At 25.1% G+C, this 24,020-nt stretch overlaps 1 protein-coding gene across 1 annotated transcript in view; it reads right to left on the reverse strand.

Moving 5' to 3' along the window:
* Nucleotides 1-949: 949 nt before the first annotated feature.
* LOC145829953 (procollagen-lysine,2-oxoglutarate 5-dioxygenase 1-like) overlaps nt 950-24,020 on the reverse strand; it is a 31,644-nt gene continuing 8,573 nt past the window's right edge. Inside the window, exons 11-18 of the mRNA XM_082937844.1 lie at nt 22,679-22,784; nt 21,178-21,299; nt 19,968-20,112; nt 18,169-18,288; nt 16,713-16,889; nt 15,375-15,521; nt 14,512-14,637; nt 950-1,823 (exon numbers count right to left, since the gene is read on the reverse strand). Coding sequence (XP_082793970.1) covers nt 1,668-1,823; nt 14,512-14,637; nt 15,375-15,521; nt 16,713-16,889; nt 18,169-18,288; nt 19,968-20,112; nt 21,178-21,299; nt 22,679-22,784 — 1,099 coding nt within the window. The 3' untranslated portion in view covers nt 950-1,667. The remainder of the gene's footprint in view (nt 1,824-14,511; nt 14,638-15,374; nt 15,522-16,712; nt 16,890-18,168; nt 18,289-19,967; nt 20,113-21,177; nt 21,300-22,678; nt 22,785-24,020) is intronic.

Below are 24,020 nucleotides of genomic sequence, written 5' to 3' on the forward strand. Positions count from 1 at the left end.
TTTCTAAACTAATATAATAAAAATTGTCAGTGAAAATTAAAACAAATGTTATTTATTTGACCAGGCAGTGACATTATAAACATTTTATAATTGTAGACATTAGTTCTTGCATTTACTTGAAGCAAGTACAAAGGTCAACTGATGCTTATCCTACGTTAAAGTGCTTTTATGGCACAAGATTTTCCAAACTCATAATCCCCCTTTGGGAGAAACTTAAAAAACATTAGTTATTGCACCTTTAATACTTAATTGCCTATTTACTTTAATTTTTAACACCTCACTAGTTACTACCACCCAACAAGCAAAATCAACTCTGAGGGGTTTAAATTTTAAAGTATAAACAAAAAAAGGAATTTTTTATCAAACATTTTAAACAACAAACATTTCGTTTTTACAAAAAATAAACTACAGGTAGAATAAAATAGCTAGGTTGAGTATTTTAGAATAAAATATTGAAAAAACTTTATAGAAAATTACTAACAAAATTACAAAATCTTAGTAGCTTTGAAAAGTTTATTAGTGCAAATTAACGTAGCAAAAAGAATTAATACAAACGTATTAAAGTTTTATTTTTAAATTAACTTAATTAATTAGGTGTTTGATAAAAATAGGTTTTAAAAATAGTGTGAATAAAAGTAAAAGTTTAGAAATTAGTTGCAACAAATGTAAATTGGCATTAGAAAACTTTAATACTTCGAGTTCAATAAAAATACTGTTAGTACAAAATTGAAGATTTTAATTAAAACGTAAAAAAGGCACAAAAGTTAACAAAATTATGAATACAAAATAGTTCCATTTAAATAAAAACATGATTTTAGCTAAAGTCAATAAACTATTGAAAAGATTGTAGTAAAATAAATTTGATAATTTGTCAACGTCAGCATTTTCAAAAATAAACAAAACAATTTTCACTTGAAATATAAAAGTAATAAAAAATCAGTTATCACAAACTAAATATGTACTAGAATTTTACTGCATCTTTCATACAGTTGATTTTTCATATTTCGAAAAACTTTTAAGAGGTATGATTAAAAATGATGTTAATTTAAATGTAATTAGCTGCTTCAAAAATAATTTCAAAATTCTTGTACCAAATAAAATGACAATTAAACTGGCAACTGCGACATCATAAAACTTAAAATAAAGTTAACAAACAATGACAATTTTTTGTATTAGTTGTTCATAAATCATTAGCAAAATAAAGTTTATCAAAATTGTGTTTATACGAGCTTTCTTGACCGACTCTATCAAATATCTTATCATCATTATAAAGTCTTTTATAGTTCTAAAAGTTAGAAAGTTTTGAGAAAACTTTTTACAAAGTTTTTAAACCGTCAAATGCAAAATAATGAGTTTTATTATTCTGTCTGATTAGCATATGCCTGACTCAAGTAAATTTAGACATACAGTTTACCTTACTAATGTTTTAATACACAGTAAGGGTTAACTTAAGATAAATAACTCTTAAGGCATTAGTTCAAATTTATTGCAAAATTTGACAAATGGTTAAGATTGGCTATTGCTAAAGTGAACTTAACTACAGACAGTTTTAATAATATTTTTTTAATAATAAGAAAAACAACTTTTAACTCATTTGTTGAAAATTTTTGCTTATTTAACAAGACTTTGAAACAACTAACACAAAAAACAGACATCAGTTATCCGACTTACGGGTCAACGAACGACACGAATATGTACCTCGTTCCCTTGGTGGTGTACAAGCCTTCGTGCTGGTGGGTCAGCCTGCCGGGGTGGATCAGCGCCCAACCCTTCGGTATTCCGGTGACCGAACAGTTGTAACGAGTGAACCTGCAACCGCCACCCTGTTGGGTTTGAATATATTTGTAATACTAAAATTCATTTAATTAAACTCATAAACTCCAAGGAGAAATTTATAAACAATATTTTTTAAAGATTTTTTACTTATAAACTATTGGACAATTGTAACCTCTGCGCTGTTAGATTGAATAAAAAAATATAAAAAATTAATAGTTATAAATAAATTTATTAAAATCTAAAGTTTGTTAACCAGGTGGGAAAGTTAATAAATAATGATGAATAATTTAAATTTTTTCAATTACAAATTAATGAACAGTTGTAACGCTTAATGCACCACCTGCGAATATTGATTAAAACTTTGTAATATTAAGTTTTCTTTACTTTCAGTTCTAAGCCAGTTAACCTTGGATAAAAAAATCACAATGTTAATTGAAAGGTAGATTAGTTTGTAAAATTTTTATAGTTTCAAAAAATTAAACAGTTCTAATGTTTAAATATACATTCGCCGCTCCATATACATACGCAAGTATTTTTACTTTTTATTACTTCTATATTTTTAAAATATACAAATTTAGTAGGCAAAAACAAAATTTTCCTCGTAAAGATTTATTAGCGCTTAATAAGCGTTCTTTAGCAAGAATTTTATCAAAAAAAATGCAGTTTACACTTACAAAACTTTGCAGCAACACCAATAATAAATAACAACAACCTAAGTTGTTACACAACCAAATCATTTTTCAATAATTTTTATGAAAGCTGTTTTGTGAACAGCATCAAAAAATTGTATGCCAATTTTTAAGCAACAGGTAGAGGTTAAACAAAAAAGAATTAAGCCACTTTTTATACTAAAAAAAATAGCTTTTTTTCGGCAATTCATTACATTGCGTCACAACGCTTTTGAGTGTGCAGCTAATAAGAAAAAGAATTTATTTTCTTTTAAACTGCGTTTTCTTAAAAATTTAGACCTCTAAGTTTTTTATGAAAGAGTCAAAAAGCAAAGAGTTGTAGTTTTTTCGTTGTTTTTATAAAACATTTCGTACATTAAAAGGAATTTTAAAACTTAAAGACGTTTTTTTTAACCAACAAAAAAAAATTTGTAAATCTTTTTATTTATTTGAGAATATGCTTTAAGTTAAGAAATACACTTTATTTTATAGTCAATAATACTAAAACTTATTTTAGTCTTTAGAAAATAAACATTTTTTGACGCTAAGAATCCAGTATAATATTTCCATAACCTAATAGCAGAACTTAGACGGATATGGAATTTAAAAACTATACTTTATAATTAAATCTGTTTACTTGATCACTGTTTTCAACTAGAAAATATTTTTCAACCTAATTAACAACCAGCAGGAAACGATCAAGTTGTAAATTTATACTCAAAACGTTATTTTGTTAGTAGAATTATTTTTATTATCATATTAAATTTTAGCCAATAAACTAATGCCTCAAAATTAATTAAAAAAACAACTACAATTTTTTTTGCAAAATTATTTTTTTATTTTTGAAAACACTTTTGCTGCGTCAAAACAGCTTACAAAATAAGACTCTTTTCAATATTCCTTTTTTTTCAGATTATTTAAAACTCAGCAAATTTTAAATAAAACGTTAAACCAAATTACTAACTATTTTTAAAAATACGTCACTAAGAATTTAAAATGCAGTTTAATGAAAAAATATTAAATATTAAATTTTAACCGAGTTCATATGTAAACATTTGCAGAGAATTTTCAAGCTTACTTAAAAGTTAAGCGAAATGGTTGTTTTTTGTATTGATGTTCAAAAAAATAAAACAAAACAAACAATAATAAACAGTTAAATAATTTAGTAGCAAAAAACATTAATTTTCAGCAAGCAAATTTATTAGTTTTATTGTTGTATGTTTATTGATAATATAGATATATCTTAGTGTTTAAATCTATTTTAAAATAAAATTGCAATTTTTTTAGTAACTTTAAGTATAAGTAAGCTGCAATTTTTCTTTTTGAATAAATAAATTTTTATCTAGAAAGTTTCTTTTTCGTATGTTTTATATTAGATTTTAGACAAAATAGATGGAAAAAAAAGAAACATTTGCCTTTAATCAAACTTTTGTTTTAATTATGTATCATTTTGCGATTTCGAAGAAACTTTACATCCGAATCAGTTGTAATTTTGAACGAAAAATTACCGAAAATAAATTATTCAAAGCTAAAAATTTTCTTATATGTTAAATAACTTTTTTTTCAACTAAATAAAACAATTTTTTTCAGTTTGTTATTGTCAACTACCGATGACTACAAACTAAAATACTGTCTAATAAATAGTCTTAAACTATTTTTTGTTCCTCTATTTAATCTAAATAAGCTGTTTAATGTACAGTAAAAATATAAGATCGACTATTATTTTCCTAATCAGTTTATATATAAAACCGGCAAGATTTATACTAAAAAACTTTAATAGTTTAATGAAAATTAAATATAATACGTCACAATATACTTTACAAAGCAGTGTAAAAACAAAAATTCTTTGATTTAAATAGTGTTTATTAAAAGGGTAAATGATTTTTTAGGTTTTTTGTTTGTATAAAAGATAAAAACGCTTATTATAGGTCTAATTTTATTATTACATTAATAGAGGTTTTTTATATAAAGCTAACTTAAAACTCAGTTCTTTTAAGAAAACTTATTTCATAGATATGAAACAAATGTTTGTACAAAAGTAGTTGACTAAAAAATCTGTTGTCAAACATTAAAATTTAATTTACGGGTAATTATCATAAAATAAGTCAAAACCTTAAAATGTTAAAATATACAAAATATTCAAAGATAATAAAACATATGTCTAGCTTGAAAACTTAAAGATAAAATTTGTAATAACTTCTTTAAAGTTAAAAGTAACACTTCCAATAAAATGAAAAAGCCATTGTAATTATTAGTTTGATTTAAATCTATACAAAACAAATTAATAATGTAGTTTTAGTACTTGTTATTATTCTATTCTGTATTAAACTTTGAACTAAGACTATGAATTTAATTAGGATAAACAACAATGTCAAATTATTTTAATTTAAAATAAGCTTTTTAGAAATCTCACAAAGGTTATCTACCAATTATTAATCAACTTTAATTATATTGTTACCTTTAAAGTTTGCAAATATCAAGACGTATCTGAAATAACACAGGTATAACACAATTTTTAAAACTACGTGCTACATAAAAAAAAAATTGAAAAATTTTACCGATTATTTCTCACACTTTGCACAGAAAACATCACAAAATATAATAAAAAACAAAACTAAATTAAAATACAAAACGATAACTTATATTCATCAGAGTAATATTTTTTTCAAATCTATAAAAAAATCGATGAATGCATAAAATTTTTTGTTCAGGATATCAACTAATAATAAGTCAAAATAGATACATTTTGTAACATTGATGTTCAAAAAAATACTACATATATTTACTGAAAATGAAGTTTACGTTTTTGTTGTAGCTTTAGACTAAATAAAATAAATAGTCAATATTAACAAAATTGTCAGCTTACTTTTACATAGACTAGATTTAAAAGTTAAGTATAAATTTTCAGTATCTTATAGTCAATGATAATATTTAAACCATCAATGTTTTAAAATAGAAAAACATATAATTACAATGAGGTTTTAATGTTAAAAAACTTACATGTTTCAACAAACTTTTAAACATGTATCAGTTGTTTTAAAGAAATTATTTGCCATTTGTTCATTTTGTTTTAAACTCTAAACCATCAAACAAATACAATGATTAAAAACAGTCATGACAATTTTTCTGTTCTAGAGCAAACTTTAAAAATCAACAAAATGTGTTTTATTCATATTGTTTTTCTCATATATTTTTCAAGTTGCTGCGTTATAACAGCTTACAAGAATCATACTCTAACAACTCGTTAACGATTGAAATTAAGTTTTTATAATACTAGCACAATAAAAACTAAAATATAAATTACATTCCGTTATGATTTCTTACTGTTACGTCACAGTACAAGTCACAATAGTCTAGGAAAAATATTTACTTTTCAGCTTATGCAAAATTTTGTTAAATTAAAAATAAATAATAATTTAGGAAAAACAATTATGACAGCTTTTTGTTCTATAAAAAGCTTAAAAACCTTACAATGAAAAAGCTTCATTTTGCTGGCTTTCAATTAATTATCTTTAAAACTTCTGTGTTATAACAGCTTTGGATACAAAACTTATTTGTTTTTGTTTGCTTCAAATATTTGAAAAGTCACAAAATTTTTATAACTTTTAAAATAAATTTACAGATCACTTCTTATTTTCAGCATTATATTCTTGACAGTTTAAAAGAAAAAAAAGTCACATTTTAGGAGTGCTCATGTAAAAATATTAAAGAAATATTTCATTTTATTATTGTTTAGGAATAAATAAAAATAAATATTATATTTTTGTATTCAAAATAAATATATACAACATTAAAATAATAACAGTTAGCATAACTTAGTAGCAGCAAACATTAGTATGAGTAATTAAAAATATTAGTTGTGTATAATTCTTATTCATAGTATAGATCTTTATTTGTCTTTAATTTTTTTTAATCATCTGTTGAGCTTTTTGTCTTATAATGTTAAGTACGTAGAAGCTCTTTTATTAGCTTTTTTTAATATGTTTTTCTATAAAGGTTTAAAATATTCAAAAAGCTTTTTTATCACATATTTTACGCTAACCTTTAAGACAACTTAGATAGCATCTAAGAAAAAGTTTAACTTGTCAGAAAAAAGTTCATTATACTAAACTTTTTTTTTCAATTGTAAATAGTGATGTACCGGACTCACTATCCGGGTCCGGGTCCGGCCGGATATTGCCATTTTTGTCTGATATCCGGATCCGGCCGGATTCTAATTTAAAAAAAAAGTCCGGATCCGGTTCCGGCCGGATTCTAATTTGTAAAAAAAGTCCGGATCCGGTTCCGGCCGGACTCTAATTTGAAAAAAAAAGTCCGGATCCGGGTCCGGCCGGACCCGGATTTAGTTAGTAAAAAAGAGAATACTGAAAAGTATTTTTTCAAAATAAACTCTGTGTAAATTAATAAGAGTCATTTTGTCTGTAAAAATTAAACACCTACCGTGATTGGCTCATTTTGTACACGTGACTAATTTACATTTGTTTACATTTAAACTATGAAATAAACAACTAAGAAATGCAACTCTTTACATATGTTGTAAAATTGAAAACTTTTGAATGAATACTTGCATTATTTCTTGTTTAAAGTTGAGCTCAGAGAATATTTAGAGTTAATACGGTTGAATGTACGAGCCGATGAGAATCATATGACGAAATGTTTCAAACTAAATACTGATGCAACAAAACATCAGAACATGACAGGCAGTTTATATGTAAGCAGTTAGTTAGTTTGGTGTGCAGCTTGAAGCAACAAAATATCTTGAACTTTTTTGTGAATGCCTATTGTAAGTAGTGTTTTGTTTTAAAAGTGAATATTTCAACTGGTTTTTAATTGTTTAAATATTTAAGCTAGGTTTATAGTTTAATAGTTTATTAAAAAATTTTACAGTTTCTTGTTTACTAAAAGTTTTATTTAATTTTTAGTTTACTGTTTTAAGTCTTTTGATATAGATTTAAATAGCTTCTAGTTTTTAAAGTGTTACCAAAGTAATTTATAATTTTGTATATGCTAGTATTTCTTGTTGTGTTTTATATAAAAGATTCATCACTCAAAACTGTCGTATATGATTATAGAAAGTAGTCTCAGTTAGAATTTAGTATTTGTTGGATATTAATTAAATAAGGTAGGATTTAATTATGATGGGTAGTACTAATAAGTTAAGTGTACCACAATCGGTCCACAACTTTACTACCAAATTGTCAACCTTAGCTAGCTGTTCTACTGATTATTAGATTAAAGTAATTTTTTCAGTTTTTAAAAATCTCATTCTGACTCAGACTTGTTTATACTCACTCTAGCTAGTTTTATTGACTTAAACAGTGGCAACCCTGCTAGTTTGAAAATTTTTGGGAATTTTAGAAAAATTTGGACTGCCTCAGGCTAGTTTAGTTTTTTATAAAAACTCAGGCTAGTTTTCTTTTAAATTTTGAATGAGTTTAAGCTGATCGAGTTTTCAATATTTTGTAATTTTCTAGTGTATTTTCTTCAAAAACTTGATTTCAGATTTTTAATTGTAAATAACACCTAAATTTGTAAACCTTGTGGCTAGCTGTTTTACTTATTATTAGAATAAAGTTCTTTTTTTTTTCAGTTTTTAAAAACCTCATTTTGACTCAGGCTAGTTTATACTAGTGATGTCCGGACTCACTATCCGGGTCCGGCCGGATATTGCCATTTTTGTCTGATATCCGGATCCGGCCGGATTCTATATTGAAAAAAAAGTCCGGATCCGGTTCCGGCCGGATTCTAATTTGAAAAAAAAGTCCGGATCCGGTTCCGGCCGGACTCTAATTTGAAAAAAAAGTCCGGATCCGGTTCCGGCCGGATTCTAATTTGAAAAAAAAGTCCGGATCCGGGTCCGGTACATCACTAATTGTAAACCACATTAAAAGCATAGGGGGCGGAAGTCACCTTTAGGACAATTCAGTTTTATTTTAATGAATTTTAACTATGCTACAAGTTGCATTTTACATACCTTTTAAGGTCGAAATATTTTTTGAGATATAGCCGGTCAAAGTCGGAGACTACAATAGGTTTCTTATGTGAGGCGCAAACTAAAACGGCAAATAACTAGAAATCACTAAAAATTTACCTCCTCCTACGTTTTTGGAAATAACTGCCTCAAACTTTATGGAAGTGTTCCTTGCATTATTTAAAAAATTCTGTCGGAACAAAATTTAAAAAATAAAAATTCTATGACAACAAACAAAAAAAAATGTTTATTTTGTTTATTTTTTATATATTTTTTTTTTTAATTCTTTCCAACTGAATTTTTCAATATTGCAGAGATATTTTCAAAAATTTTTAGCTATTTATCTCAAAAAAGTAGGAGAAGATAGATTTTTAGTGAAATAGTCTTTTTTTTGCGGTTTTAGCTACCGCCTCCCATAAGTAACCTATTGTTGCCTCCGACTTTGACTTGCTAGAACTCAAACATTATTTGGAAATTTTTAAATCTGTAAAAAGCAATTTGTAGCTTGGTAAAAAATCTATAAAATAAAATTGTAAAAAAAGTAATTTACCTCCCTATGCCGTTAATCTTAATTTAAACACAGAAAAATATGTTCAAAGAGTTTTTATCTTATTACACTTAAATTTTAAATTTGCAAATTATGATTTTTTTTTGATTAAGAAAAGCGTAGTATGGTAAATTAAGCAAACATATTAAACTGATTTTATACAACTTAATAAAACTACATACTTTCTCAAACCTTTTATAATATTTCAAAGATGTGCAGGCAATTGTTTTATTGTAGTTATACTCAAACAAAGAACATAATTCAAAATGTAACTATGTATATCTGATAAATTTTTACTCTATTGAAGTTTTAAAACTTTTGCAGCAATTTTATTAAAATTTTAATTATAAAAACGATCAAACAATAAAATTGATAATTAGATCTAGTATTAGATTAGAAACATTTTTAGTAACTTTAATTATCTTTTTCATTCACTATAACTAAAAAAATAAAAGTATTCACGTTTTCAAAGCCAACTGGAGACGAATACAGTCTATCAAATTGTTTAACAAACCATTTCGTAACTACCTTTATTTTAGTTAAAACAGTTTGGCAAACAGTGTAATGAAAGATTAAAACTTGAAAATTATTAAATTGAATTACAATATACTGTATACATGCATCAAAATTTATACACGTTTGCCGAATGTTTTTGGAAAGTTTTCTCCTGGTTTTATAAAATTCTTTCAGGTTTTTTAAATTACATGTTGTGGGGTCTGTTTTTAGTTTAAAATTTGTTTTGGGGTAAAAACTGTATTAAATAGTATAAGTTCGTTGAAAAGATACTGTAAAGTTACTTAAAATGTTTTTTGTAATAAAAAAAAAAGTTCGATGATGACAAAAATATTTATTTATACGATATATTTTTTGGGTCAAATCGAAACTTTACTGCTTAACATGTAAAAGTTGTTTAAAGTTTTCAGAAAATATACTCACACATACTTATTATTTGTAAATTGAATAATTATATAATATAAGTTTAACGTAGTGTATCCACAAGAAATAATAATGTTGCAAAGATTAATTATAGTTTTTATGAGTATTTTTTTGTTTACCATATTTTTATAATTTTGTTTAAGAATAATTTTTTTGTAACCTAAACAGGCCATTTCAAAATACTTCAGACAGTCTCAGTAGCTACTTTAAACAAAGAAAAAAAAATAAGTTAAAACAGTACTTCTGTTTCTAACTTGCTAATAAAAATGTTCTTTAAAGTAAAACAATACCCCTTACACTTAGTTTTATTTTATGTTATTACTTACACTTTAAATCAAAGCTAACTAAAATACAGTTTTGGTAAATTTTTTGGTATTCAAAAAATCGTGTAAATTTGATTTCATTTAAAGTGGGCTATTAACTAGAATTTCTATCCTGATAAAAATTCTTTGGAATACTTATAGCTATCAAAACTATAAATACTTGTCCAAATAAAAATAGTATAAAAGCAGTGGAATGATACCAAAAATATTTTAATAAATTAAATGAGATAATCGTTATTCATATACATAAACTCAAAAAGTACATTTTAGCACTTTATATAATTGGAAACTGGCTTGTAGAAATAATTTCAGACTTGTTTTTAAAATATAAATTTTAATTTAGCAGTTACTAATTCAAAATAAAATTTTCAATACCTTTAATATTAATTTAATTCATTTTTAATAATTAAGTAGAATATAATGTTTTACAAAAAACATCTAACAAGAGAGCAATAGACTATTTTATGGTTTAATAAGCGTTTTAAATTTTCAACTCATTAAAATTTGTATACAACACAGTACCAAATAAATTTACTGAATTTTGTACTACACCACGGTACAGTTAGTTTTGTAATAATAAAAATAGTTCAACTTTCAAGCAGAGCGTTTGATCTAAAATAAACCTAAAATAAACTGAAAAATAAAACATCAATTCATGTAAATATTTATTTTTAAAACAGTTTTTATAAATAAATAGAAAAACTTTATATAAGGAAAAATTAGTAGGGCCTTCAAAACATATAAAACATAAAATTTTATTGGATTAGGGTTAATTAGAATGAATACAAATTAAAACTTTTTCATTAATGTTCAGAAAAAAGTTAAGATTGTGTTTTTCTAACAATCGCTTATTTTGTAAACAAAAGTTTTATATTAAATATTCTATTGTTAATTGTAAAAAAGGTAAAATTTCATAACATATATTTACCTTTTAAACTTTTTTTTTCAATAAGCTTTAAAAAAAAACAAATACTTTCAAACACTAGTATTGAAAATAATAGGACAACAGATTGCATTTTGTTTGTTTAATTTTTAGAAAGCCAGATAGTAAAGGCTTACAAAAATTTCTTCGGAGACATCTTAAAGAATTCACAACCATTGTATACGCAGCGTGATTTATATAAAATTTCAAACATTTTCCCCGGTTATTTCGAATACAACGTCACAATAAACTTGACGATGCAGTTTTAAATTATTTTTATTTTTCATTTATACAAGCAAAAAAATCTTAAAAACCTGCAGTTCAAACTTTATGTATTGAGAAGTTTTTAAACTAGTTTTATTTCAATTTGTATTTGTTTAAATAAATGTTTGACTTTTATAAAAAAAATTTACTAATTTAAAATTTAGCTTTTAGACAATTTATATGGCGAATAAAAGAAGAGTTTGTAAAAACTTTAAAAAGCTTTAATTATTTTAAGCAATAAAAACACTTTATATACCAAACATTTTACAATTATTTTTAAATCTATTTTTAAGCAGTGTCAGGAACAGATCAAAAATTCAATAAAAAAAATTCAAAAAAAAGTCAAAATTTATATGACTTATGGCGGGATAGAATTTATTTCACAACCTTAAAGTTTAGTGAAAAGGTTGTCTTTAATTATATACTTATTCAAAAGCCAAGCTACCAAGGCTTGCAAAAAGGTCTCTACGACATTTTTCCAGAAATAGTAGACAAAACTATTGCAAAATGTAGCGATCTATATTGGAAATTTCAAATGCTTTTGCCGCTTTTTTCACATACTACGTCACATCGAACTGGACAACGCAGTTTAACAGGAGAAATGTTTAATTTGTATGAGCAGAAGTATTTAGAAACTTGTGTTTTCTAAATTTATGGATTGGTGAGTTTCAAAACACAATTTTCAATTTTAAACAAAGTTTTTCTTTAACTTTTTTCTGATCTGTGTAAACTAATAGTTTGTAAACGATAGTTGCAGTTTACTTTTAAAGCAGAATGATTGGTATAAAAGAATATATAAGAAGTTTTACTTTTTGTATGGTATACAGTAAAAAATGAAAAAAAGAAGTTGGTTTAAAGTTTAAGTTTTTAAAATGCTCAGTTTGCATTTCTAAAATTTTGTGCTTTTAAGCAAAAATAAATAAAAAATAATTTATTATCTTGAAGTTAAAAAATTTAATTCGGTGCTTTTTTTCAAAGTTTTTTTTAAACCAAAATGAAATGAAGAATGTAACACATGTTTAAATACTTTTAAGTTGAAGTAGATTTTATTACTAATGAGTTGTATCTAAAATAATAACTATTGTTCATGACAAAAACAATTAAAAATTTGTCAATCCCAAAAACAAGTTTTGTACTATATTGTATTTTTGTTTTTACAACTTACTAAAGTTTTGTAAATAAAATCTTGTATCAGTTTATTTAGTTAAATTTTAAATCTTGAACAATAAAAATCCTACTTAAATTTTTTTAAGTATAACATAATGAACTAGTTTTTATTTATTTTTTGCTTTAAAGCACAGAATTTTAGCAATGCAAACTGAACTTAAATAAAATTGTATATTATCTTCTACTAGATATTGTAGAACTAACTGTGATGTAACCCGTTAAAAAGTCTGAAAACGCAAAAATATTTTTGTATAAAATTGATAAGTTATCTAAAAAGTTTTATTTCAGTTTCATGACTAAAAATATCTACTCTAATGATTTTGTCAGCATAACTCTGAAAATATTTTAGTGTGAGTTACACTAGTGTTTTCAATTGCTAACTATTTATAAAATGAAAAACAATTCTTCTTATTTTTCGAGTCGTATAAAATAAATTAAAACAATAAAAAATATGTTTTAATTACTTTAAGGAAGATTTCAAAGCTAAGTTGGTTGAAAAAAATATTTTATTTTAACAAGCTGCACTGTAAAGGATAATTAGACGTAACATAATAAACAACAGTTAGATACAATAAAAAATTTGTATAAATTTCATATAACATATGGCTAAAAGTTTCATGACTAAAAATATGCACGAAGACACTTTTGCACGAGGGGACATTTTTGCACGGGTTGTATACTTGTTTGATAACTTTTTTTATAAATTTCAATTTAGTTATTTCTTTTACTATCACTGTACCCCTAACCCTTACCCTCGGTCAGTAACTTTTTTTTAACTTTTTTTTTACTATCACTTTTACCCCTTACCCTCGGTCGGTAGCTTTTTTTTTATTAAGTTTTTTTTTTATATTATTTTTTTTTTTTTTTATAACAATTTTTATTAGTTTTTGTTTTACCATCACTATTACCCCTAAACCTTACCCTCAGTCAGTAACCTTTTTTTTAGTTTTTTTTTCTGTTTTTTTTTTCTATTTTCTCTCGTGAAAAAATTAATCTTCGTGCAATTTAGTCCCCTCATGCAATTTTGACCCGTTCCCAAACAAATATAAAATAAATAAAAGTTAAATGCAAACTTTATAAATTAAAACTAGAGTTAAAAACTAGTTTTGTGTAAAAACAATATAATGAGCAGCTTAATAGTACACATAATAAATTATTAATTTGTTCAAAAAAATTAAATATAATATTTTTTCTAAGATTTTTACTAAAAACTAAAATTCAAAACTAATAACAGTTAGTACATTTAAATCAAATAACTAAGTTTTTTTTTAATCACAGTATTTTGTAGTCAGTAACAAACAGTAGTGTGACAACATTTTAAAAACAAATTACAACATACTATTTACCATTCTATAGTTAGTGCACTAAAGTAGGGGGCAACGTTTTTAATCGGCTGACCAGATGCAGTAAGATTTAATTCTTAGCGGGCCGAAGCATTTCAATGGTATTTAATTTACGAAAACCGCTATTATAATAAATAAATTACTTAACTAAAATTTAACCTAATAATAAACTCCATGATGATTCAATGCAACGTCCAAAATAAAATAAACTAATTGAAAAATTTTTTTTTACCTCGTAATCAACCTAATGATGTTTCAAAGCAACATTTATAGTTAAATATATTATAATAATTCAACTAGTTAAAATAATTCACCTCATAATCAACTCCATGATGGTTCAATGCAACGTTCATATTAATTCAAAATATAATTACATACACATAAAAAGTTACTATATTTTTATCGAAGTTAAATAATTCACCTCATAATCAACCCCATGATTATTCAATGCAACGGTCATAGTAAAATAAATCTTATATAAAATAATCTAAATAAATAAATCTAAATAAATTAAAACAGTTCACCTCGAAGAAGGAACGTTTATGGTAAAATAAACTTTATATAACAAAATTCAAATAAGTTAAAATAATTCACCTCATAATCAACTCCATGATGGTTCAATGCAACGTTCATGGTCCATGTACTAGCATCGTGATGCGGCCTCAAAAATGGTTGTTCATCTGGCTTGTACCTTACTACGAACATCATTGATGACTGTGACTGAATAAATATTGAAAATTAAATTAATGTGTTAGTATTTATATTGCCTCTGTACCTGTTTACTTAATACTAAAACAGTTTAAATATTTATCTCAAAAATAGTTGTTCGTCTAGTTTGTAACGAACCAAAATTATCATACTAGATTGTGACTAATTGACTTTTTAAAAATTTTTAAATCAACTGTTTTTTTTGTTTTCTATTTAATGTATTTATCTTAAAATTTGTTTTCAGTCTGGTTTATAACGAACAACGAACATCGTACTAAAATGTACCTGTATGGAAAACGATAAAATACTTTAATTAATTTTATTTATCTCAGAAATGGTTTTGTTCATTTGGTTTATAACAAACACCATACTGGATTGTGCCTGTATGTATATAATAACAATTAATAAATCATTAATTTTTTGATGGTTGAGCCTGAGTAGGCAGTAATACTTTTATTTATATCATCTATCTCTAATTTGGTGTAGAATCAATGAACATCTTTTTACAATTTCAGCTGGGTGTGTTTTGATAAAACGGATCATCGTTTTAAAAACAACTAAAAAACATATATGAATAAATTCATTTGTGTAAAATCCGGGGTAGACTTTGTTAACATGTTCAGAAGGATGAGTTTTCAAGAAAGAAAGCCATTATTTTTCTTAAAATCACTTATTCAACATTTATTATTACTATTAATAGTATTATTATTATTACAGTATTTATTATTACAATAAATTAACAAACAAACCTTTGGATAGAACCCGGTGTAGACCTTGGTAACAATTTCTGCGGGGTACGTCTTCAGGAAATGTAGCCATTGTTTTTCATATCCAACCTGATTCATGTGGATGTCTCTGGTGGGAACGTTCTCATACCCTCCCGATATTCTGTCGTCCTGAAAATGGTAAAACTTATCACAAATGTTTACATAATAATGCTTAACTAGTTTGAACTTACCCGTTGTAAGTAATTTAAAAATCATTGTTAAGTAAAAATACTATTCAAAAACTAATAAGAGATTTTCACAAAGCCTTGACTGGTTCAAAACCATTTGAAATAAACATTTATATAACTTAATTTTGTTTGTAAGTTTTTTAAATTAATTAATTTTTGTTGTAGATTTTTTTGTTGCAATATCACACTATCCTTAAAACTGATTACCACTTTCCGTAGTCGTTCATGATTACAATAAAATGTTATTAATAAATAAAGTTAAAATCAATAACAAAAATGATATTTTTATCAATAACATTTTTCTAGATTCTTTTAATTTGTATATAGAAATATTGTTTTTTCTCTAAGATCACTTCTACAACTTGCCTACTTCCCACAATCGTTAATCAACGAAAAAAAATACTAGTTTTTCATATATAAATTTTTTTATTAGTTTTTTAATATTTTATCCGGTTTTTTAAATCATTAAGTTTAACCTATATCATTATAATAAATAAAATAAGTGTATAGGGGAGTAAACCACCTTTTTCACAATTTAGTCTTATTTTATTGAGTTTTAACTAAGCTACAAGTTGCTTTTTACAGATTTTTAAAACTCAAAATAACTTTTGAGATATAGCCGGTCGAAGTAGGAGATTACAATAGGTTCCTTATGGGAGGTGCAAGATATTCTGTCAGAACAAAAATTTTTTAAATTATAAAATAAAAATTTTATGAAAATAAAAAACTGTTTTGACCCGCTCGCTCAAAATTTATTTTGAATTTAAAAAACCTGTAAAAAAAATTTTTATAACTTAGTTTCTATGAAGTAAGATCAAACTGTGAAAAAAGTGATTTACCACCCCTACGCCCTGCCCATATTATAAAACATTAATAAAAAAAAATATAAATCATACACCAATTTTTTTGTATATTAACCTCATTACTACTTGTCGACCACTTCCCATAATCGTTTATATAATGATAGTAAAAAAAAAAAAATTATTATACTTTTCAACTATTGTTTCACCTCATTACTGCCACTGGACCACTTTCCGAAATCGTTCATGGTGTCAGTAAAATACTAGATTATAGAATCCATTTGATTAAGCTAATACTACTACTTTAATACCTACTTTTAATATTTTCTCACCTCATTACTACCGCTACTCCATTTTCCGAAATCGTTCATGGTGTCCACCAGGGCATCGGCGTACTTCTCGGTCATCAGCGGGAACATGTAGACGTCCGGACACGGTTGGCTGATTTCGTCACGTGACTGCTGCAGGGTGGTGTAGAAGTCGGGGTGAATGTACTTCGCTTCCCAGTCCTGTGACGTCGCAAATACTTAAGCGTGAAATTTTATATCTAAACAACCTATCAAACTTTGCGATGTCAAAATATTAGTAATCACGGGTTGGTTAATTAGTTGTGTTGTTTAATATGCTTTTATGTATAGATTTGATATGTAAATAACTAATATTAATTTTGTGAATAGTTCATAAATACTTAATTACGACATTGTTATGTTATAGTATTAACTGGAGTAAGTTGTTGTGAAAAATTATTTATATTGTTTGGTATAGAATAGTTTGTAGAAGTCAGGGCTTTGTACTTTGCTTCCTGTTGTAAAAATTTACGTCAAAAAAACTATACTTTAGTGAACTAAGTTATGATCATGTTTACAATTGGTGTGAAAATTTAAACTTTGTGATGTCATAATGTTAGTATCTTGATTAAACAGCTGAATAGTAGTTACATATATAATTATTAAACTGAGGGTATGTTATACTACTTTTGTTTAGTGGTGTAAAACCCAGTGTGGATGTACTTCTATCTCTAGCCTTGAGACAAACTGATTGTTGTGACGTCATAATGATAGTATTAATACTTTAATTAAGTAATTGAATAATTATGTTGTTCTATACATTATCTTTATACTGAGCACAGATATTATGTTTTTATGTAGTGTGGTGAATAAGTCAGGGTGGATGTAGTTTGCTTTCCAGTCGTGTGACGTCATAATTACATAGACTTTTGTTTGGGTTAAGTAGTTAAACATTTTTGTTTTTAATTATGCATTGATAAAAAATATTTAGTTGATATATACTTTTACATGATAACGAAATTGTTGTGACTTAATAACTATAAGATGTTGTGGCCAATAGATGGCAGTTTTTCTTCCCAATCCTGTGATGTCACAATCAAGTACTTTGACTAAGGAGGTAAACAATTGTGTTGTAGAATATGATATTTCTAATATATGTTGTTACAAAGTAACGTAGTTGTTTTGATTAAAACAATATGTATTTTCTTCAATAACTTGTTTAAAATTGTAAGATGTTGTGTGTGACCAATGGCTTTGGTGTGAAAATATTTACTGGATTAAAAAACAAAAACATGCAAAAAACAAATAATCAACAAACCACGTGATTTTTGTTTATTTGCCACATATCCGGGTGCCTCACATCTTGATTAACATGAACTTAATAATTATTATGTAATTTTTTTAATAGTTGATATTAATTAACAACTAGCAACATGTATATCTGATACTTAATAAATATTATCTGATTTTTTTATATGTTAATACTAATGAAGTTACAAACCACGTGATTTTTGTCTATTTGCCACATATCCGGGTGCCTCACATCTTGATTAATTGGCATCTCGTCGTTGTACAAAGTCCTTCCGAACTCCAATTCGTTTGTTACGTGCATGAAAACACCCTGTTGTGAGAAAAAAATTAAATAATTAAAAAATTTAAGTAAAAATAAAAAAGATTGTAAATTTCAGTCAGAAAAAAGCATTTGAAAAGATGTTGTGATATTTTACACACCAACATACTAAAAAATTTGTGAAAAAGCTTGTTTGTAAAGTGCATGAAAATATCCTGGTGTTAAAAAACTGTAAAAATAAAACTACTTTGTTCGGAAATGTTTTTAAAAATACCCTTTTGTAAAAATATATTTTTGTAAAAAATATCCTTCCATGAAAAATATTTGTTTACAAACTTCCTACTGCAAAAAAAGGTTGTGAAGCTTATCAATCACGTAAAAGTTCCTTGTTGTCAAAGCATTTTTGATTAAAAGTTAAACCATAAGAAAGAAGCTTGTAAATAATGTTATTTTATGAAAAATGTGTTGCGCAATTAGCTGTAAAAAAAATGTTTTTATGGGGCCTAATTCAATAAGTAAATAGTAAAACAAATATATATTTACTAATTTATTAAAAAGTTAAATTTTTGTAAAATTATAACCATTTTGTTGTGAAAATAATGTACTGGTGAGGATAGAATTAATTTATGTAGATATCAGCTCTTTATCAGAGCGATAGTAAAACAATTGAACTATCAGCTTTTATACCAAGTTTCTTTAGCTTTGCAATTATAATTATTAAAGTCTATTTTTATTACTTTAAATATAGTATAATTTTCCAAACTGATAAAATTTTTTTTAAATACTTACATAAATTAAATATCAATGAGGTTACTACAAAACTCTTTACCGCCGTAGTAAGTTAATAAACTTAGTGCACTGTAATATACAATTTAACATTGCGGTATAAAAGTTAAAAAAATATTAAGGCTAAACAGCATTTAAACATATACTTAAGAAAAAACATATTAATTAAAAACTTTTTTTTCGAATCCACTATAAAAACAATAAATAGTTTTATCTTGAATTTCTTTAAATAAAAAATGTATATTTTTAATAAAAAATTTAAAAATGTTTAACCACTTATATAAAGTTTAAATTTGATTTAGGAACAAGAACTATTGCTATATGGATAGAATGAACTTCAAGCACATTCTACAAAACTAATGTGCCTTATATTAACACAAATAATCAAACTGCCTTTGTAAGTTAAAGTTCAATTTAATATCATTTTAATAAAAGTTTAAATGTTGAGACTAAACGAAAGCAGCATAATTTTTCCAAATTCTACAGATTAAAACAAATTTACATAAGAAAAGTGCAGTAACCTCACTTTTGCAATTAGACTATACTACTTGTAAATGTGGTTCCCATGTAAACTATCACATTTATAAAATTACCATGTAATTCATAGTTAATGAAAGCTACAAAAACATTTGTCTTTAGCAAAACTTTAAATTCAAATCCAGCTGTCAATATGATTAACTTTTTTACAAACCTACAATAAAACATTACTGTACCTCATTTGTGAGATTTGCACAGAAGTTCATGTTTTATTCAAGCTGCATGGTCATGGTAAAACTTTCAAATAAAATACTAATTACAATTTTTTACAATTAATAAACAAAACCTACCTCATTTGTGAGATTCGCACATAAATTTGTATTTTATGATAGCTGCTACATAATCATGAAAAAGTTAAAACAAAAATAGTTTATATATGGTTTTAATTTTTTTCAAACAAAACCTACCTCATTTCTGAGGTTGGCGCAGAAATTCATGTCGCTTTCCATGTTACCACCGTACAGAGCATGTCCCAACTTTTCGGTCAACTTGGAAAATTCTGATACTTTCAACAAATAGCAGTCAGTTATGTAAGGAACGTTCCATGTTCCGCTGCGTATTGAAATAGTTTTTTTTAATATCTTTTAAAATTAAACAAAAACATATTTAACATAAGACTTTTTTTATGTAAAAACATTTTTTATCAAATTCAAATTAATAAACGCCACATGAGAAAATAAATGATTGATTAAAACAAAGGATGATATTGAGATAAACTTTAATCAAAATAGTAAATATTTGTTATGTTAAGTGTGAAAAATAAATGTCTTTTTTTTAAATTAAATTACTCCAACCACCAAACTCCACTGAAAATAATGATTGATTGATTTAAAACTTAACCTAATTAATAACATTGCTAACTTTTAAATCTAAAATAAACCTTGAAGTTTAACGTTGTAAAAAATAAATGTTTATAATAGTTTTTATTTTCTAATCAGAAAAATAGCAAGACACACGCTAAAAGGTATCAGTAATTTTTAATTTTCTTACATAAACAAATTTCAAAAGTGTTTAAAGTTATGATGAAACTTACAACTTCAAAAAAATGCTTCCATTTGTTATATGAAAACTTGTTTCAAACTTTTTTTTCAAAAGTTAGTTAATTCGGAGTTTTAAAGCAAATTACTTAAAGAACAGTAATTATAAAGCAATTAGTGCTTAAATTATATTTGAATATACCTCAAAAAAATCAAAAATTTTAAAACATTGTTTTAAAATTTCATTTTAACTACTAATTTTTAAACTTTATGAAAATTAATTAAAGTTTGAAAGCTAAGCATTGTTTCATTAGAGAACAAACTTTTGGCTTAAAATATACTCCAAAATAAAGTATTTTTTAAATTTTTTATTAAATTCTTTACTTTTATGATATAATTTTTAACTATTTCACTAAATATAAACAATACAGTTATAACTAAAAACAATATTACATAAAGATTTATTTATTTTATGTATTTTTTCAACTTTTGACCAAAAATTACAAAAATTAATGCTGACCTATTTATCTTAATAGATCAAACTTAAGTATACTACAACAATAAAAAAAATAGTATTTTAAACTAAAATTTCATATATCTAAGTAAATAAATTAAATATTTAAAAAGATGAAAAACGAACATTTTGTGTCTGTTAATTTGTGCCAAGTAATCCGGGGCCCTCAAATAGTACCCGTCTTCATTCAGTGCGCCCCAAAAATTTCCCCAATTCGTGCTAGGACGACTGAGCATGGGTGCTATTATCTGTAAAATGAATACATTTAAATAAAATTTTTCAAAAAATATAGTTTAAACTTAATTAAATCTGTAAACTAAAAATTTTCTCAGTTTGCGGTCTTCTTGATATGGGTGAAATTATCTATCAAAATGTTACTTTATATCTCTAAATAATATGTCTAAAAATTATCAACAACGCTGGACCTTTATACATGGGTATTATCGATTAAACCAACAATTTAATTAGTTTTACTAATACTTACAAAAAAATCCGATCTTTGCTGGGACGTGACCAAATTTGTGCAATTATCTTAAATTATTATTTAAATTAATTAATTTAAAATACACACACGAATCTCAATTCGTGCTGGTACTAATTTAGCATGGATGCCATTATCTGTTAGTGTTTATAAAATTAAAATATTAAATTGAAGCTAGAAACTAAACCAATATACTCTGAAGTTTGTACGTTTTAAACAAAAAAGGATTATTATTTCACAAATTTAATTTATACTGAACTTTGCTACAGTAACTTTTATTTAAAATGTGAGCAAAAAAGTTTAAAAGATTAAGTTTACGAAAAAGTTATCTTATTTCAGTATAAAATTGTTATGATAATAAAACACAAAAAAAAACTTTTATCATCTGTTAATAGTTTAATTCATTTTTTAGTCAAAAAAATTAAAAAAAGTTTACAAAGAATTTTTTAATTCGGTTGAATAACTTAACTCATTAAACTATATTTACAAACATTAAATATTAGTTTATATCTTATTTGCATAGACCTTGTTTAAATTCGAAAGTATATTTACAAAAGCTTATGTTTATATAGCAAATATAAAAATTTATACAAACTGCTGTTGATTTAATATTTTAACTAAATAATTATCAAATATTTTAGATCAAAATTTTAATATTAATTTAATAAACAATCTTTTAGTCCGACTAAATAATGTAACTTATTAGTATAATAAATTTGAGACAGTATACAAATATTGGTTTAGACTTTGTTTTTTCAAACTAGTTTGAATTCGAAAGACTTTTTACAAATGTCTAAGTTTGTTTAGCAAAAATAAAACCATATGTCTACAAAAGCTTAAGTTTATATAGCAAATATAAAAACTTATACAAACACAACCACTGGTTATAGCTATATGAACATTAAAACAACTGAAATATCCGATAGTACTTGATTTTTATTTGAAAAAATTACACATAATAACTTAAAACCAGTTGAACCTATGAAAAATACTTAAAGTTAAACTAATAAAAAATAAACAACTGTTTTTTTTAAATTAGCTGCAAATAAATAGTCTAAAGTTATAAAATCAGAAACATCATTTTACAAATATTACTTCAAATGGTACACAATATTTAAGAACTGATATACAACAAGTACAACAAACTTTTTTATTTTTCCTCATCAAATAAAACAAGGTATTTTTGTTAACAATCTGATCATTGGCATTCAAATTGAATTGATACTCACAACCATCTTCTATTGCAGTCTTTCTGTTAATTATTTTTTGATAAAAATTATACTTGTCTTAAAATTACTCGTATTAATTTACGTCTTTTATTATTATTTTGAACTAAAAATACAGAAACTAATATTTTACGTTAGTATCATCAGTATATAAGAAGTTTACATTAACTGACAATTAAAAACCTTTTTTTTTCAACATTTAACTTAAACAAAGATTAAATATTTCTTTTGTGAATTTAAACTAAAACTTAGTTTAAAGTTTTTATTTAAAAGGATAAAGTATAAACTTTAGTCTTAAAAAAGCTACAAGCAAATGTTTATGTAACACTACTTGAGAAATTCATATTATACAAACAATTGTTTTTAATACATTGTTATATATCTTAATTAATGCACTTAACAAAATAATTGAAAATTGATAGTTCTATAGCCGGTTATCTTTAGTACACAATTTCTAAATCAAGACATACCATTTCCCTATACTGATAAATTTTGCTACGTGATTTGATATGTTTGACTGCACACAAAAGACACGTGGCTTTCAACGCATCAATGAACATCAAGGGTTAAGATTATAACGAGATTTCATGCATAAGAAAGTAATTAGAAAATTTTGAAACGATTAAGTTGCATATTTATAACTTAATTTTGTTACCAAGGTTTTATGCACAATTATACTGCATTGCATTCTACAAAAACCGCTGTAGACTTGATATGTATTAAAACATTAAAAAACACTATTTCTCCTTAACGTTTATAGCAAAACATTACAGCAGCTTGTGCTTCTGCGACATATTTTTATTAAGACAATAACTTGGATTTTAAACAGTAAAAATATCTTCAGTATAATCAAAATTATTGCAATTCACTCAAACAGAATTAAGAATTTCATTTATTAAAATTAAGGTTGTTGTAAAATGTTGTAAATATTAAAGATATGTAAAATTTGCTGAGCCATAACTAAAACTGCAGCTAAGCAAATAAAAAATGCTGACTATATTTAAAGTAGAATTTAAAGAACAATAGTCTTTTTTTACCTTGAAATATTGTTCGTTTATTTTTTATCATGTAATTTTTTATCATGTAAGTTTATCTATAGCTAATAAAGGCATAGTCCTATAAAAATTAACTTACATGAATTAAACTGTTAAAAATATCAAAAATTTTGCAAGATCCGGCAAATATTACGCATTAAAGATGAAACTTGTACAAATATGTTAGATTCAATGAGCCATGTCTAAAACTTAAGCGTAGAATATGAA

Source organism: Thalia democratica, chromosome 2 (assembly GCF_965202585.1).
Source record: "Thalia democratica chromosome 2, ktThaDemo2.hap1.1, whole genome shotgun sequence".
NCBI classification, from domain to species: domain Eukaryota; kingdom Metazoa; phylum Chordata; class Thaliacea; order Salpida; family Salpidae; genus Thalia; species Thalia democratica.